Source organism: Trematomus bernacchii, unplaced genomic scaffold, assembly GCF_902827165.1.
Source record: "Trematomus bernacchii unplaced genomic scaffold, fTreBer1.1, whole genome shotgun sequence".
NCBI classification, from domain to species: domain Eukaryota; kingdom Metazoa; phylum Chordata; class Actinopteri; order Perciformes; family Nototheniidae; genus Trematomus; species Trematomus bernacchii.
The window spans coordinates 681,349-701,096 of record NW_022987709.1 but is presented as its reverse complement, the minus strand read 5'-3'; the positions used below and the strand labels follow the sequence as shown (position 1 = coordinate 701,096).

At 40.9% G+C, this 19,748-nt stretch overlaps 2 protein-coding genes across 2 annotated transcripts in view; both read right to left on the bottom strand.

Moving 5' to 3' along the window:
- The window catches only part of ryk (receptor like tyrosine kinase), a 69,392-nt gene extending 57,617 nt beyond the window's left edge, over positions 1 to 11,775 (bottom strand). Inside the window, 1 exon segment of the mRNA XM_034140925.1 lies at positions 11,108 to 11,775. Coding sequence (XP_033996816.1) covers positions 11,108 to 11,321 — 214 coding nt within the window. The 5' untranslated portion in view covers positions 11,322 to 11,775.
- Positions 11,776 to 17,024: 5,249 nt separating this feature from the next.
- The window catches only part of sned1 (sushi, nidogen and EGF-like domains 1), a 46,629-nt gene continuing 43,905 nt past the window's right edge, over positions 17,025 to 19,748 (bottom strand). Inside the window, exons 31-32 of the mRNA XM_034140859.1 lie at positions 17,819 to 17,846; positions 17,025 to 17,698 (exon numbers count right to left, since the gene is read on the bottom strand). Coding sequence (XP_033996750.1) covers positions 17,821 to 17,846 — 26 coding nt within the window. The 3' untranslated portion in view covers positions 17,025 to 17,698; positions 17,819 to 17,820. The remainder of the gene's footprint in view (positions 17,699 to 17,818; positions 17,847 to 19,748) is intronic.

Sequence of the window (19,748 nt, the reverse complement as noted above, 5' to 3'; positions counted from 1 at the left end):
CAAAATTCTCCGCTATGTCCACTGCAAACAGGGTTCTGCATGTCCGACTGTTCCGCTGTCTGTGTGTGTCTGACAACGCATTGGTCCAATCACATTCAGCATCCCGTCAGCGTTTTTTCCCCCCACCAACAGTCTGCGAGTCAGAGGCACAGTAGGGCGGGTCTTCGTGGAATGCGGGTGGGAAAAATGCGTGTGTGTTTAAAAAAAAAAAGTCAGAGCGAGAGTTAACAGCTCATCTAGTTGCATCTGTACTGTAGCAAGTAGCCTAGTTTCACCTACCGGGGTGGCATGGGGTGGCAACTGCCACCCTAAAAATAGGCCTTGCCACCCCAGCTGCCACCCCAATTGGCAGCTTTGTTTTGAAAGAAAAGTTGTGGCTCATCGGACATTGATGAGAGAAAGTCTCTAATGTCCGAGTGCAAGTGAATGCAGCACAAGACGCACGTCTTGTAACCCCTCCCCCGGCCCTGATTTCATTTGAACGGTACGGCGCAAAATGAGAAGCATTCAGACCCAAGTACGGAAGGAATGAGGTATTTGCGGTCTACAATGACAGAGAAGAGACTGTCAAGTTTGGCTGTACTCAGCATTGAATCAAAACGCACTAAAGCTGTTGATCTTAATAAGTTTGTGAGGCGTTTTGCTGAACAAAATGGTAATCGCCGCATTCAGCTGTAATAGACATGTCAACTTGATGCTCTGCTCACGGATGAGCATACAAAACTGTTAAGATGATGACCTTACGTGTGTAAATATATATTTTTCTTTGTGGGGGTCTGCCCCCAAAAAACAGTTTTAAGTCCTGAGAAAGTCAAATAAGACGGTGTGTAAAACTACACTGCCCAGCCAAAAAAAAGTAACCACTTTGATTTAACTAGGCCAGTAGGTAAGGGCATTCCACTGGATAATAACTGAAGTATAAAAGAATGCATGACTGAAGTGATGGAGACCATGTTTGAAGGCAAACAAAAAGAGGAAATAACAGGTCAAATCAAGCAAATCCCCCTCTCAGATTCCACAGCAACCAGAAGAACATAAATACTGGCTGGTGATTTGATTAATCAGCTTTGTGATGGAATAAAAAATGCACAGTGCATTTCCTTAGCTGTGGATGAGTCCACTGACACCACTGACAATGCTCAGTTGCTGGTATTTGTGAGTTTTTATGATGAGGCAAAGGGGGAGTTTGTTGAAGATGTGTTGGGCCTGACGAACCTCAGTGGACACACAAGGGGGCAAGACATTTATAAAGCAATAATGGGAATGCTGAATGAAAGAGGGTGCAGCTGCCTTTATTCATAACTGTGCAGCTCTTACACTGAGACTCTGAGGGATCAAGCACAGACACAATAACAATGAAAACTGCTGCATACAGATTATTTTTGTTTTTGCAACCTCGTGTTAAGAATCTTGTTGCAATTGTTTAAAAGTTTGAATGACCGTAATAAACGGACCATTGTCTTATTGAAACAATTTTTTTGGACCTTTAAGATTTGTATTTGAGTACCCCTGGCATACGCCTTATTCCAAAGCGACTTACAATGACCAATTACAGGGACATTCTCCCTGGAGTAACTGAGGGCTAAGTGCCTTACTCAAGGGCACACTAGTAGTGGCAATTTGGCAGCCGCGCTGCACTGCGGCTGCCAAATTGAATTTATTGAAATCTTCAATATCAACGTAAGAGCTTGTGTTAACACTTAACCATAAACGTTATCGTTTACTTTCTCTTTATATGTAGATATTACTTTTCTCCGTTAATCTCTGCTCCTTTTGTCCGTCACGTTGTTTCCGTAGCAACAACAACTTCCTGTCAACAGCGCTAACTCTCCTTCAAAATAAAAGCATGTCCATACAAAATAGGAAGCCAAGCCAAATTACACTTAAGACATATATACAACTGCAACGAAAGTAACAAACACAATGCAATATCCTTTTCAATTTCAAAGAACATACATTTGGTTATTTACATTAACAAATAACTATAAAACAATACTGTAGAATAACAAAATGAATGCCTTGAATAAACCGAAATACACGTGTTGAATTTTTCATATACCGCAACACCGTTGAAAAAGTGGCGAACAGCGCTCGAGCAGTGCGGCAGTGAAAGGAGTCCCCGCCTCATGCATCACTGCACACACAGTAAACAACAAATTAGGCCCCGCTGAAATGCATGCTGGGGTACAGCGCCAAGCGTAGTAGCAGTAACATAACATGTGAAGTTGTTAAGTGTAACTCCATTTTGTATTCCTAAGTGTGAAGGTCAATCATAAACGAAGTATTTAATGTAAAATGTAAACCAATCCCGCCTTACATTTTGTAACAGTGCTTTTGTTGTTAGTTGTTGTGTTGTTATATGGTACGCAAAGTTTGCACAATAAAATTATTTTCATTTTGCACTGGTTTTAGCATTCCGATTCTTTCACCACATAAAACTCCACCAGGGGGCCTCCACTGATCAGGTGTTTCTTTATGGTGCTAAAACGTATAAATGTAAATACATTTCCAATCATTGAAAAATAAATAAATACTGTGATATACCGCGATACCGTTATACATTCATTATGAAAATATTATATTATAGTGATAAATATAAATATAGTATATTAACAAAGTAAACATTTTAGGGAACATCTGTTGAAAGCTTTACAGCCACACTAAGCAATTGTAAATGAAGAATAAACACGTTTCAGCAGCTTGGTAGGTTATGTATCGTCTGCACACAAATCATCAGTTCAATAAGTTACAAATAGTCCACAGGTCAAAAATGTGATACAGCTAACTCACAATCATTCAAACTAAGATGTCTATTCTCAAAGAAACATTCAATTCCACTACAGGGAGACCTCGACATGATAATTATAGTATGAATAAGGACATACTTCAACCAAACTCAGGATAAGGAAGTCTTCAAGAGCCGGTTTACATAATCACAAGGCCTGCTAGTTGCTTTATAAAACAAAGCCCATCACTGATAGCCGTTATCAGACAGCAGCCCTTAGCTCTAATAACATCCACTCTAACTCGAGGCCTCGGGTTAACAATTTGAGCAGGAAATCCCCTGACAGGCTGCAGTACGCTCTGCAGAGCACTTTTTGAGTTGTTTTTCCCTAAATCTTCCTCCAGGTTACAAAGTCTGCATTATTGAGGTATGAAGACTCAGACTGCAAGGAATCTGGGTGTGACCCTAGATAACAAACTGTCCTTCACTGCAAACATCGCTGCTACAACCCGCTGCTGCAGATACACTCTTTACAACATCAGGAGGATACGTCCCCTCCTGACCCAGAAAGCGACGCAGCTTCTGGTCCAGGCTCTCGTCATCTCACGCCTAGACTACTGCAACTCCCTCCTGGCTGGTCTACCTGCATGTGCCATCCGACCTCTGCAGCTCATCCAGAATGCAGCGGCTCGTCTGGTCTTCAACCTTCCTAAATGTTCCCACACCACACCGCTCCTCCGCTCCCTTCACTGGCTTCCAGTAACTGCTAGAATCCACTTCAAGACACTGGTACTTGCGTACCATGCTGTGAATGGATCTGGCCCTTCCTACATCCAGGACATGGTTAAACCATACACCCCAGCACGTGCACTCCGCTCTGCATCAGCCAAACGGCTCGCTGCACCAGCACTGCGAGGGGAACCCAAGTTCCCATCAGCAAAAACACGTGGGTTTGCTATCCTGGCTCCAAAATGGTGGAATGAGCTCCCCATTGAAATCAGGACAGCAGAAAGCTTACACATCTTCCGGCGCAGACTAAAAACTCATCTCTTTCGACTCCACTTCGAGCAATAAAATAAAATAAAATAAAAAAGCACTTAAATACTAACAAAGCACTTATATACTAATAAAGGACTGGTTTATCTAAAGCTAGTTGAGTAGCACTTGAAATGTTTTGGCTCTGAAACCTGATGTACTTATATGATTCTGTTTTCTTCAAGTTTGTATCTTCTTGGTCGAATGCACTTATTGTAAGTCGCTTTGGATAAAAGCGTCAGCTAAATGTAATGAAATGTAATGTATGTAATTTGAGTTGTCCTAAAGTAACCATTAAGGTGTGGTTAACACCGAACACAGTCTAAGAATAAACAGCATGCATCTGGATAAAGCTTCTCTGGTTTGTCAAAAAAAAAGTAATTTTAACAGATTTAAATGAAATACTATTAAAACGTGTGCTTCATTTGGATGGAGACACCACCACTGCTTTTGATGTTTCCAATGGCAGCAGAACACCTTTCTCTCCAAAAGGAAAAGTTAGGCATAAACAAACTTTAGTTTATGTTACCTCCAGCAATCAGGAAAAAAATGCGTCATTATCAAAGCGTACAAAAAAGAGATAAGTGTATACATAATGAAGAATAACATGTAGTATGTCTCTGTAAAGCACAACCAACGACACAACTAAAGCTTGTACAGTTCAGGCTGCACTGGTTGCAGAAATAGTCCCATCTGAAAGCATCTAGCAGCTAGACGAAAAACACACATTAAGTCACAATCTCTGTGGTTTTCTTTGATTCGCTTCAAAGAAACCATACATCACTTTCCCTCTTTTATTCCACCAAGTGGCCCGAGGGCAGCCGAGGATGAAGGCAGGGAGAGGAATCTGAGCAGGACTGTGTCCCGTTATAAGAAGCTCTGTGATGGCTATTTGTTGCTTAAAGGGGCTCCTTAGTTTACTCAACAAATATCAAATGGTTGACTGAAAAATGATCAGCAGTTAGAGGCTTGCAGGTCATTTCGGAGGTCTCACAACATCCCACTCGTGTATTTTTGGATGCTGTTTTACATGGGCAGCTTTGTGAGTTCTGTGAAAGCCTGGGTTGTGTGTGCAAGGTCAAATATTTGTGTTTATTTTTTGTTAAAAAATGTGTTTCCTAACTAAATTAAGACTTGAAAAAAGACCTGACTTCAACAGCTACTGCTTCTCTTATTCCTTAATTTCCACAACAATAACAGCTACACTAAATCAATGTACCTGAAGCATGGCAATGGTCTCAAATGAATTGAAGTACAACTCAAAACATGATTGTACATTACAAATGCCAATATTATTTTAACACAAGGGTAACAATTTATATGTATATATTTATAAAATGGGTGGTTGAAGCAGCTGTAAAGCAACCACCCAGCTTTGTGTGAGTGCAGCAGCCCTCAGACAAAGAGGTGAAAGCGGGGGCTCCCCTATTCAACCTCGGGGTCCTTGGAGAGCGGCATGAAGGAAATGAATGCTGCTGCCAATCACTCCTCACTGTTCACAGACTCTTTCTCAAAGTCCCTGCTTTCCTTTCAGCTCTTGGGAGGGGGGGCTGGTTAGCCGACATGCACTTGGCTCTGCAGGATACAAGGATGCTTTTACACACTCGTTCCTGTTTTTCAGACTTGGATATTTAAATGTTTGCATGTTCAGCCAGATTTAGTCACCTGATCCAGCAAGTGATAAAAGTGTCCACATTGTTCAAATGTTGGAATTAACAATTAGGTAGTTGTAAAACCAAGAAGTGTTTAGCTGATTAGTCAATAACTGTGGCCGCACAAAATCTGTTTCCTTTGTTCGCAAGCTAAGTATTATTTTATGAAGCTGGAGTTTTTGCTTCTAGCCCAGCTCTTCTACAGTGAGCAGCAAGACCAGCGACACGGCAAGTATGCCATGCAAGAACTAGAAACAAGACTCTCTTAGTGCCTGCTTTCCAGACAGAGAAGTTCCTCAGAGTAATGTGTTGCGTGGTCTACCATGGAAAAGTGGGCTCAAAAAGGCCATTATAATAGGAGACAGCAAATGAAATGCACAGAAATCTTATTTTGACTTCATCCCTCATCTTCTAAATGATCACATGGACGGTCATGGTGCCAGGAAACACAGAAAGAAAGGAGGCTATTGTAGCCTGTTAACCAGAGTCATAGTGTGGCTCTGGTTTACTGACGGCTGATGCAGCAGCTCCATCGCAGGTCAAACCTTTGGGAGCAACCTCGAGAGTAAAGTACCTTGTAGAGTTGTAAAACCTTCATGGTCACTTGAGAAGAAAGAAAAGAAATCCCCAGATACAACTTCTCCAATACGAGAATTTGCAGCTTTTCTAGATTTTTTACAAAATCAAACTTTGGGTTTTAAACTCTTGGTTATACAAAGTAAGACATGAATTTGTCAAAGTGCGGTCGGTCGGTCTAGAAAATGAAGATGGTCATTCTGTAGTGCTTCACAGACTCTGCCATGGGACTGACTATACCTGATATTATTTTATTTACAATCTGATGGACCAACTATATGTATTATCCATACTTGGCCTTCATTACTCTCCAGAAATATTGAACTGTACACACTGCAGATTGGATCAACAAGGTCCCTTGGCATCTAAAAAGAAAACGTTTGATCTGACCAGCGTTACATCAAAATCTGAAGTACATTTTAACTGCCGTCTTGTAAAAACTGATTCTATGGCAAGTAACTTTGAGCTGGCAGCTGCTACACAATTCAGGCCCAGGATGTGGGTTTGAGACACAGCTGATCTGGGAGCTGAGGGTAGGAATGCACAGGGAGATCTGGCCTTTCAGACAGTTCACTCTCCATTAGTCATGTGCAAAAGCAATCAGGGATGCTGCCTGCAGTTCATCCATAGTCAAACACCATGTGCAAGCAAAACCCTCTTTTAATTCAGGCATGACTTTTTCCTGTTCCTCACAACCCCTGGAGAGTCAGGTGGTTTGTTAAAGATATCAAAATGAAATCCTGAATGGAGGGGCCATCTGCTTAAAACAAAGAGAGACCACATCAAGACATTCTATCATCTTCACAATTATAATGTCCCAATGTTTCCTGGGAAATACAATTCTATTACTGAACATTTGGATGAAAACGGATTATGACAATGACTTTGAAGACATGTCAAAAGAGGGGAGTGGATATGCTAAAGTGTTAAACATGGTCAAAGGATGCTCAGAAATCTGACCTGTCATGCCTTGGCATCACTGACCTGTGCACTGTAAAAACAATGTATTTGATATACCCTTATTAGTCTCACAGAGGGGAAAATGACATTCTGCATCTAACCCATCCTAGTGTTAGGAGTGGGCTGCCATATGTACGGGAGCTGTGTAGGGTGCCTTGCTCATTGTCACCTCGGTATCACTTGGTCTTTCGGGACTTGAACTGGTGACCTTCCGGTTCCCAAGCCAAGTCCCTATGGACCTCGCAACCACCAGCCTAAGGTGACTAACTATTTGTTGACACTGCTTTCATCAGTGTTATAGACAATATGAGCATGCTTTGGGACTAGAACGGTTGTGCGAAAGAGTGCGAAGGCACTCTTTCAAAACACAGTTTTAATGGAGACACAACGTTCGGACACCTTTAAATGTCACACCATTTTAATTAGCTGTCTAAATGCAGAAGGAAACTCCACTGAGCAAATCCAAACATGGCCAAACACCCTGAGGCTACACTCCCTCTAAAGTCCTGGCAGCCGTACGGGCAGAACGTGGTCCAGGCTTACAGCCACGCGTCCAGAACCTCATGTTAAATACAAGATGTTTGTCCAGAACTTCCTGATGACAGACAAAAGCGCTATTTGGTCCAGAGAACCATTTTATTATATGACATTACTTGTTTATGTCTATGGAGGCTGTAGCATGTCTGTCAGAGCATGCATCTGAACGGCTGGAGCAGAGGAAAGCCTGTGCACTTTGGAAGTGTCTATATTTGGTGACTAACACTTCAAAAGCTGTTGAGCTCAGACTGTAATCAGTGGGGGAAGAATACATCTTTCTAAAGGAAACTCCCCACTTAAACACTTACATTTCATTGGGGGTGTCAGATCAGATTTCACATATCTTTTCACTATATTCACCAATTCAATGTTTTGTACAATTAATATACCGTATCACATGTCCGACATGCGCACATAATACATACATTTAAATAACAATAATCTGCAATATATGTACAAAATGTAATGAAATGATTGTAGTCTACACTGATGAGTCTGACGTTTGAGGAGAGCTCTGGATCTGTCTGCAGCGAGGCTCTCTAGCATTAAGTTGCCAATGGGAAGTGTTTCCCCCCGCCAACATGTTGTTTCCTACGGTTGCATCTGCATCATGAAAGATTCTATCCACACATACTTTGAGCTCAGAGATGTACTTGACAAACATCAAGACATTTCTCCAGAAAGGTTTCAAGCAAAGCACAAGCGAGGCCCTGCTCTGGCAGCAGAAAGATGAACTACAGCATGCTGGACTCAACACAAGACACATTACAGACAGGAGCCACGATAATACTGCTTCAAACAGAGCAGAGTCACAATACCTTTACACAATGAGTATAGCTCTTGTCAAAGTCCCATAAACCAAAATCATCCAGTTTACTTGTTTACATATTTTCAAGCATCACAAGATCTGGTTTATCCACCACAGTGTTTCCCCTATATACATCATTCAGCAGCGGCACAGCTGCTTATTTTTATTTGTTTTAATAAATTAAAATAATAAGTGGCGCTCGGGAAGAAAAGCAATGTGGAGCGGCAGCTCACCGCTTCATAAGGAGTTTAACCTTTCCTTCTGGCAGAATCTACACAACACATCAGCCCCATTGAACAGCCTCATGCCAGCCTATACAGCACATGAGGGGCAGAGCTTTACTCTTTGTGTGTTGCAACTTGCATATTTATTTATTGCACTTGACGCACACACACGCATGGCGTAATTTCCACTGGGGACAGGGGGGAAATGCCCCCCCCACTTTTCGAAATCCCGTTTGTGTCCCCCCACTTTACAAATATGTTTATTATTATTTTTAACGCAAGCCGTCATCGCCACGGAGGAGCACTTGGAACGCGCACACACTTTGCTGGGCCCGCGTGCCTTAGCACCGCTGCTATGACTCCATGCTAGGGGAAACACTGCACCATGATGAGTTTGCACCAATAGGATGCTCATGATTGAGCTGGCAGCATTGAATATCTCTGCATAATACAGCGGGACTAACTTCTCCAACAAAACGTCCTGTTCCAACCCTGGACACTATTTATACTTTCTCCTTGAAGAATTGAAAACGAAGCAAATGTGGCAAAATCTCCACTTAATTACAGGTGATGCATAAATGCTGATTCCACAACGATGATGATACATTTATTAACAGCAGCACAATTTGAGAAAGTGCAACATCAGCTTCCTCCCTCACAGAGACGTTGTAGCACTTGAACCCGGTCATTAGACTGTAAAGTGGCATGCACGCTGGAAATGACTAGTTCCAAACTGCACCCTGAACACATCTTAAACCCTGAATTAACTGTTCAGGACCAATCCATGGACTGGCTGGAGATTGACACTATTATAAATATATTACACTTGGTTTTAACATTCAACAAGACCAGTCTGAAATACTCCATTACAAAGTCCTGCATTCAAAGAGTTACTTAAGAGGTATTAACGACAAAATGTATTCAAAGTATCGAAAGCAAAAGTACTCAATATGCAGAACTGCTTCTTTTACAGTGATATAATATTATTGAATAATATATTATTCAGATCACTAATTAATACATGATAGAGCATTTTAAATGCTATAGTAAGTCAATGTAAAGCACATTTTTCATATACAAAAAAATGTATAAGAACTATCGCTATGATGAGTAGTTATATAGTATAGTTACATCATATTATATATATATATATAGTTACATCATATTATATATATATAGTTAATAACTATATATATATAATATGATGTAACTATTAGTTACATCATATTATTTGACCTTATGTTTTTAATATTTAAAAAAAGCTGCTTACTATAGCAGACTACCCTCCCTGCAGCACTGCACAGCCAAACCTAAACGGATACTCAGCCACAAGTCACTCTGCTGGTAGTTTGAAATGTATGGTGTGTTCACTTCCTCCTTTCTACAAATGCTGGTGACACATCAGCATACCTTTGTTGATCACAACAGCTGTGAAGCTGATTCAAGTTTCCAGCCTGGTTTCCTAATGATGGAATGGTTGGCTTTCTAGTGTGAGGAAATATTAAATGAAAATAAGTATTTGTCATGAGTCATTACATCTATAGTCTTGCTAATATCCATATACAAATAAATGACTGTCTGCAATTTGTTTGTGTATGCCTATATTGAAGGGTGAATGCTCATCCTATATTTACCATGCGAGTCACGAGGCATTGTACATTAGATATAGTATTTTGTTCTGTTATGTATCATGTGTAGAATATGCCAAAGACAAATGTGCAACTTAGAGCAGCAAGGGGGACGTTTCCATGTATGTGTTGCAGTTCACTTTACAGATTTACAGCAGAAGTTCTGTTCTCTGGCTCAACGTGTAATGCTCTTCTTACACCCTTATTAGAACTGACTAGCATTAACATTACATTACATTACAACATAACGCTGCTCTTTGAAACATAACAGGGACTTGTAATGCTGTGCTACAGTTCACTGGTGTTTTAGAATCAGTGGTGTAAAGTAACCAAGTAGATTTACTCCAGTACAATTTTGAGGTACTTTACTTGAGTATTTACATGTTATGTTACTTTGTACTTCTACTCCACTACATGTATTTAATACCTTTAGTTACTTTACAGATGTGGATGAATGATGTGAAATATAATCAAGTGTTAAATCAGACTTTAGTTCCACCTGGAGTAAATTCACAAGCTACCCTGCAGTATACAAAGTCATTCAGACTAGCTGCACCTTTACCAGCTTTGAGAACACTTTCATGATCAATCATTATAAAACATATATATTACTCTGAAATGGACCAATCTGCACAATGATTACTTTACGTATATTTTGATGATAATACTTTTCTACTTTTACTTTTTTGAATGCAGGACTTTTACTTTAACAAAGTATTCCTACACTCTGGTACAAGTACAATATCTGAGTACTTCTCCCACCTCTGTTTAGAAGTAAAAATGCAGATGTGAGGGACACACTGACACAGCTGCATCTCACACACACACACACACACACACACACACACACACACACACACACACACACACACACACACACACACACACACACACACACACACACACACACACACACACACACACACACTTTGCAGACAGCTGGATTCAGATGGCCTCCTTACCCAAAAGCTTCTTCACCTCCTCAACACTCATGTAAATGTTAACACTCGGGCTGTTGTTGTTGTTGTTGTCTCCGGAGGCAGCGCTCGGACTGGCCAGGCCGCCGACCCCCTCCAGCAGCAGGAGGAAGAAGAAGCCCCCGAGCCTCCACAGCACCGAGTGCGGCCCCCCTCGGGACTCCGGCGGGCTGCCAGAGCCGTGAATCCCCCCCAGCATAGCAGCGGTCGTCCGGCTCGCAGTAGTTCTCGGTTTATCTGCTTCTCATCCGTATCTGAAGTTAATCCCGAGCCGCAGCATTACTGGATCCCTGACGCCTCGGCGCCACTTTCAGCTCGCTCTGTTTCCACTCGCCTTTTTGTCCTCTCCTGCTAGCTGAGACAGGCTAAGTTAGCTGAGACAGGCTAAGTTAGCCGAGACAGGCTAACTTTGGTCGGGTTGTGCTAACTGTCCGCGGCCAGAATGTCTGTGTATGTTTGAATGTTAAGGTTTACGAGGTTTACCCAGAACATAAATACACACCGGAAGTCGCCACATTGAGGCGCTTTGATTTTCGCAGAAAACTTAAGAAGGAAAAAGTTTCTCAAAGTAGCTAACACTTCCAGCTCCCTCCATGGTCTTTCCTCCCGTTGCTTTTTCCTTCACTCGGGGCAGGGGGGGGGACTCTGCTCTGGCTACAGAAGTGGAATGCTGCCTTCAGGGGCTGTCGGAAATATTTCTACAAACTAACAAACCAAACAAAGTTAGATGTTTTACATTAAGTAGCCTAGTCAACGAATTGAAACAGTGGAATTGTTTCCTAACATGTTTGTTTCGATTGTTTTAATCTGTTGTTACCTTTTACTTAGTTGTCACTTGTGGATTTACATCAGCAAGAGTGCCTTATCCCATTCAATCGTTTAGATACACTCTATGCATTACATTCATTAAATTGGATTCCAGTTCCAATATACATATTTAATGTCTTGACTATATCTCTAATGTGAAGTCGGAAAGTTTAAAACTACGACATGTTGAGGTTCTTTGAAGGAACCAACACTAGTCCAACAACAGCTTCAGAGGGAGATGCAGTTAAACGCAGAATTCTGCATGCTTTGGGTTTGTGTCGGTCCATGGGTCAGAGCAGGGGTCTTCAATCATCCTGGCCCTTCAGTGCTGTGAACGCTGGGAGGTCAGGGGCCTCTGGACCGCCCTTATATGTTCCTGGGTGTAAAATTGCCTTTTTGACAAGTAAACAAAAACGTTTAACCCCAAATGTTGTTCCATGTAGCCACAAAGAAAATAAAACTAAAATACACACCATGCAAGCTGGACCGTTGAAAAGCTTAATAGTCTGGAGAATACACAAACAACATTGTAATGTGTAGACTGCACCACGATGAGTAATATTAGTTTTACAGTAGTTCTGGCATATACAGTTCTATTTAACTTCGGTATAAAGGACAGATCGTTTACAAAACACAAGTATTGTAACAAGAAGCCAAGAGGTTCTATGTTTTTCTTGTGTGTCATTTCCCTTATGCAATATAAACACTTTTTCTGCTAAACTTGTTTTGTAATTGTACTGTGCATCACTTTTATGTAAAAACATTTCTTCTCCATATTTAAAAAGTAAGCTCACTCTTTATTATTGCTTGCATTTGTTACCTGCTATGCCACTTCTGCTGTAACACTGTAAATGTACATTTAAATTGTAAAGGAATTCTGATTGTGATTCATCGAGCTGTTCATGAATGGTCCCCGTCAGCATGTCTGGTGATGGTAAAAGCTATGTATTTGTCACTGTGGGCGAGTTGTTATCAGCGGCTCTGTTCTGATCAAGATGGTGAAGTCTTTTTCACATATCTGCCCACCGTGTGTTTCTTCCATGATCCACGCTTCACCAGTTACAGATGGAGTTGATCTTTTGCCAGTCCGTGTTTATTACTGTGTTTGACTTCAATCTTAGGGAGCTCTACCTGTGAGCCTGCTGCAACCTCTGGAAGTCATAATAATAATAATACAAAAAAGAATAAAACATTTGATTCATATAGCATTTTCAAAACCTATGTACAAAGTGGTACACAGACATGAATCTAAAAGTAAGGTCAATGCAGCCACAAGTAGAAATCAGTGGAGAAGAAAAAGAGTTAAATGGGAAAAAGAAAATGTGAGAGTTAAGTGTAACAGCAATTGCTTCCTCCTTTTTGATAAACTATTGTTAAAATCGTTCCCAGCAGTTGGGTTTTAAAGCTGTAAAGATATGTAAACACTATTTTTCTAATCATTACACTTATGAGGGTTACTCTTCTACCCCGCACACCCGATACCGGGGGAAAAACGCGTCATCTGCAGGAAACAGCGTCTGAGGGCATCTTAATATTCAATAAACTATTCGTTTTATATCCATGTAACGGGAAGAAACTGAGCTAACTGATCTTTTTTTTTTTTTAAACCCACAAAGCTAACGCTCTGCCTCTCAATTAGCTTCGAGCGAAACAATCTTAAGGCCATTAGCACAGAACTCTAGCTACACTGATCGATATACTTATTGGATCTGCACAAACAAGCTTAGATAACATCCTGAGAGTCCATAGATTATAGAAATATAAGGATCATCACTGAGCGATCAGAACTCGTGACAGGGGAAGCAAATACAGACAACACACGACGTAGCAAAACACGGAGATATGCTCACCTTAGCTGTTATTCTGATCAAAGTCGTGTTCAATGGCATTTAAACAAGAAAAAACGCGGCTGAAGGTTAATCCATAGGTTAATCCAATGTGTCTGTCACTTTGAAAAAATTATTGATAATCCATAATTCAATTTTTATGCAAAAATCGGAGAAGAAAAATTTGCTGCTAATGGTAGCCATGGTTAGCGCAGCTTCCGGTTTTTCTACGCGTCTCTATCACTCCTTATTTGGTAAACTGTGTGTGTATGTGGAACTTTCCCTCGATTCCATTGGCTCTGACGGTTAGAAAGAGATGTCAATCAGCAAAATCGACCAAGGGGGGCCAGAGATATGGAAAATCCACCCAAATGACTCCAGAAGTGCTTTTTTTTTGCTAAACCTCTCTAAAAAGGTCAAATGTCACTTGTTTTGCATCAATCTTAATAATAATAATAATAATAATAATAATAATAATAATAATAATAATAATAAATGGAATTTATAAAGCGCCTTTCACGGGACCCAAGGTCGCTGTACATGGTGGACAGACAAAACAAAACAGACAATGAGGAGCGAACAAAACAAGACAAAGTAAAATAAAATAAAGGAAGCCAGGGGACCAGGAAAGGACTAGGGTCCGAAGGCCATGGTGAACAGGTGCGTTTTTAGTGAGGATTTGAAGGTGTGACTCTTCCTCGGCTCCAGGCTGTGAGTTGTTCCAAAGTGCACTAAACCTGCTGAGTCAGCTTTCAGCTGGGATTCTCTGAGCTCCAAGTGTAAAACGTGCGCAGCAGGGTCCTTGATTAAGAATGGTGTATTGACATTGTTATCACATTCTTTATTGTATTGTACCTGTATTGTACCTTTATTGTATTGTTGAACAATTTGATTCTGCTCTATTATTGTATTAATACAGTTTTATTCCAAGCTATTTTCACCTTCTATCATTTCTATTGTAAGCATGTATTGATCTCAAATACTTGATGAATGTCTATTCAGGCAAGCTTTTGATTTATGTTTTTTCGGCATGATTTACTTTATTTATTTATTGTATTTAAGTTGTTGTTGTAAATTGTATTAAATTATATTAATAATAATTATTATTATTTTATAATATTGAATCAATTTGACTACATTTTCATTGTCTAGCGTGCACTTGACTCAAATAGTTGAAACCTTTTTTCTGTTGTTTTCTTGGGGCTCGTCAGTCACCAGAGGCCTGTACTACGAAGCCGGTTCAACCTAACCTGGATATGTTTGAGTTAGCCGGTTGGCCTAATCCAAAACATACGCGCTCTCGCTAAACGGTCCTACGACGCTGGTTATCAAGTGGATCGCTCAAGCCAGCCGTGTCCTATCTAGTTAAGTGCGCGTTCACATGAAAGGGGTGGTATTTGGAGCATTCGACCAATCACAAACATGGAGAAGCGTACTGACAGCGCAGCGTCATACTTCCTGAATGAAAAGTCAACTATAAATAATATTAGACATATGAAGAAGTTAAACTTTAAACATCCATGACTTAAACACTTTATCCAGGATAAAAGCCACATAGCTGCACCTGCAAGGTGAATACAGCTGGTAAAAGAAAAAGTGTTTGAATGCGTACATTAACAGGTTTATGATATCACTGCCCCGTCTAAGACACGATCTGACTTTAATCACATTTGACTTGAGTGTTTTGTCAACTTAATGTGTTGCTTAAAATAATACTTCTGCATACAGTAAGTGACACTGTGAGTGTTGCACGGCCAGATACGGCTCAAGAAGCTGACTCAGATAAGGAAATATATGATACATTATGATGTGATATGCCGCGTATACTACACTTTGATCCGGTTACTTATGTTGTGGCAGATATTTAATTAAGCTTTCTTAACGCTAATGTTATAATAGTCAGATTGCTCTGAAGATGGGAGGTGATATTCTATTAATGTTCACGTTCACACAGTCTGTGATTTTTGCCGGCCGTCTTTCCTGCAACGGCAGTTTAAAGGTCCCATGTCATGGCCATTTCTACTGATCATAATTCCATTGTTGAGGTCTACGAGAATAGATTTATATTGTGCAATTTTCCAAACTCACATTGGTTTCTCATACAGCATCTCTGTAAAGTATGTGTATTCACTCTCTGTCCTACACAGCTTGTTGGAGCTCCTGCCCCCCCCCCTCCCTATGAGCCCAGTGTGCTCTGATTGGTCGGGACGTTGAGAGGCTCGTTGCTGCGATCTGCTGCGAGGAGCGGACAGGCTTCTGTGTCGGCGATACAGCGAGAACAAGCGAAGCTCATCCCGAGCACACACAAACACTCACAGCCGAAGTAAAAACAATAAGTGTGGCTTGATATTGAGTAAGAAAAAGGTTTATAACGCTGTGAGCATGGGTCTGCGGAGAGCATTTCTCCGCCATCCCAACGTAGTAGTCCAAAAAACGTTTACCCATTTAAACAGTCGTGGTAGATACCTTGTTTGTTTTAAACATCATAAATACACAAACAACAATGAATACATACAGGTTGTGTACCCGAATCTCCCGCTGGTCCAAACAAAGTAGGAACAGCATCGTTCTTCAGTGCCCTACGCTCTACATATCCGGCATGAATCGCTGAAAGGTTTTGGAAGCTTTGTTTCGTGAAAGGCTGGCAGAGGGTGTGGCCTCTGGGTATTCACACGTCACAGTACCCAGGAAGAAAACAATGGAAAATGAGAAATCTCCAACGAGGCGTTTTGGGGCAGCATAGACTGTGTTAGAGTTTTACTCGCTACAGGGTGTACTTTGAGGGTGTGTGACTCTGCAGACCGTTTACATGCATAAAAACCTTCATAACACACAAGGGGACGGGTAATAACCGGAAAAGCATGACATGGGACCTTTAAACTGTATTTCCTTTCTCCTGTAATATGACTTGATAGCTTTAAACTCCGCACACTGAGCTCTGATTGGTCAGCAGGCAGTGCTTTCACTGAGTTGATCTCTTAGCCTGCAACGTAACCTGCTCCGGAGCAGGTTAGCCGCTCAGCATAAGTTGCCATGGAGATCTAGCCCGCTAAAAAGAGAACCAGCGTCGTAGGACCGGAAACCCAGAGTTTTCCCTGAAGTTAGCCCGCTAAGAGAAAATCCGGCTTCGTAGTACAGGCCTCAGCTCTATGAGCCGCGCTCACCTGTGTCAAAGGTGCTGTACAAATAAAGTTTCGTTGATTGATTGTAAGACCATGTGTACATTCTGAGATGTATCCACAATGCAAAAAGAAACCATAAAAGACATTTAAACATTTTTATTATTAAAATATTCACCTACAAAATGACCTATAAACACTATTTACAGAATAGCGTGCAGTGATGCCTGCGACGACACAGAGGGACATTTTGACAGGAAACACTGTGTGCCACTGTCGGAGGAAGAGATGATTTTGTGAAGCGTGGAGAAATCAAACATTTCCCAACATATTTATGAAGAGATCTGGGGCCGGCCTGAGGAAAACATTGGGAATCGGAACACTCTACAGTTCTTTCCCTGAGGGACAAAACCTGCTGTATCACAAATAATAAAAAACCTCTCCTGATGTGTCAGCACGGACATGAGGTATATAAGGTCTCAGGTGCAGTACAGCCGACTGCTTACCGTTAATATTTGCATATGTTTGTTCGTACAAAAACTCTGTCATCAAACGTCACAAATGACAAATGATTTGTTTTCCAATTTTCCCTTGATTGAGTCCTCTCATGAAGGCGGGGCTACAAACACAGCTCTTCGGAATGAAAAAACACAACCTTACTTTGAGATCCTTGAAGCTTTTCAAAATGTTACAGTAGGTCCTGACTGGGTTTCTCAGCTCAAAGAATGACCATAATCAGCTCCTTCAAGTACAATATAAACACCAACATTGATTTTTTGTTCATATGACAGTGATGACAGTCCTTCCATCAGTCTCCAAGTGCTCTGGAATACAAATAAAAAGACTCATTGAGTATAAATATTGATGATCTCCTACTATGTGACTGCAGGGAACATTTTTCCACAACAAACATCAATATGTACAATGTAATAAAGAAATCAAACCTTTATTGTTGTCTGCTTGTTCTTCTGCCTGGTAAGAAAGTTAACATTAGCGTGTGAAAAAAACATCTTTAACTAAGGCTGCACAATATTCAGAAAATGATAATGACATTGAATATCAAAATAACAATATTTCATTTGTTGTATGTTTGTACAATGACAATAAAGTATCTTTATCTTATCTTTATTTATATGACTTGCGATAAACATATATTGAAGTGTACTCACTGTTAAAGAAAAAAAAATGTAAAGCGCAGTTTTCTATTGAAACTTTTCTATTCTGGCACTTGTTGACATCACAATGAAACCAGAGGCCTGTACTACGAAGCCGGATTTTCTCTTAGCGGGCTAACTTCAGGGAAAACTCTGGGTTTCTGGTCCTACGACGCTGGTTCTCTTTTTAGCGGGCTAGATCTCCATGGTAACTTATGCTGAGCGGCTAACCTGGGGCCTATACTACGAAGCAGGATTTTCGCTTAGCGAGCTAACTTCCTGAATTTCCGGTCCTACGACGCTGGTTCACTTCTTAGCGGGCTAGATAACTTATTCTGAACGGCTAGCCTCCGGAGCAGGATAGGTTCCGGGATAAAAGCACTGCCTGCTGACCAATCAGAGCTCAGTGTGCGGAGTTTAAAGCGATCAATTCATATGACAGGAGGAGAAAGGAAATACAGTTTAAACTGCCGTTGCAGGAAAGACGACCGGCCAAAATCACTGACTGTGTGAACGTGAAAATGAATAGAATATCACCTCCCATCTTCAGAGCAATCTGACTATTATAACATTAGCGTTAAGAAAGCTTACTTAAATATCTGCTACAACATAAGTAACCGGATCAAAGTAACATTACGTACAGTCCGCGGCACTGTGAGTGCAGACTTCGATGTGTCCCATTATCATTCATATCACATCATATCACATCATAATGTATCATATATTTCCTTATCTGAGTCAGCTTCTTGAGCCGTATCTGGCCGTGCAACACTCACAGTGTCACATACTGTATGCAGAAGTATTATTTTAAGCAACACATTAAGTTGACGAAACACTCGAGTCAAATGTAATTAAAGTCAGATCGTGTCTTAGACGGGGCAGTGATATCATAAAACTGTTAATGAACGTATTCAAACACTTTTTCTTTTACCAGCTGTATTCACCTTGCAGGTGCAGCTATGTGGCTTTTATCCTGGATAAAGTGTTTAAGTCATGGATGTTTAAAGTTTAACGTCTTCATATTTGTCTAATATTAGTTGACTTTTCATTCAGGAAATATATGACACGCTGCGCTGTCAGTACACGGCTTGTCCATGTTTGTGATTGGTCGAATGCTCCAAATACCACCCCTTTTATGTGAACGTGCACCTAACTAGATAGGACACGGCTGGCTTGAGCGATCGAGTTGATAGCCAGCGTCGTACCGGATAACTCAAAACATATCCAGGATATGTTGAACTAGATTCGTAGTATACCCCCCTGGTCCGGAGCAGGGGCCTATACTACGAATCTAGTTCAACATATCCTGGATATGTTTTGAGTTATCCGGTTGACTAAATCCAAAAAAAACTCGCTCTCGCTAAACGGTCCTACGACGCTGGCTATCAACTCGATCGCTCAAGCCAGCCGTGTCCTATCTAGTTAGGTGCGCGTTCACATGAAAGGGGTGGTATTTGGAGTGTTCGACCAATCACAAACATGGACAAGCCGTGTACTGACAGCACAGCGTCATACTTCCTGAATGAAAAGTCAACTAATATTAGACAAATATGAAGACGTTAAACTTTAAACATCCATGACTTAAACACTTTATCCAGGATAAAAGCCACATAGCTGCACCTGCAAGGTGAATACAGCTGGTAACAGAAAAAGTGTTTGAATACGTTCATTAACAGGTTTATGATATCACTGCCCCGTCTAAGACACGATCTGACTTTAA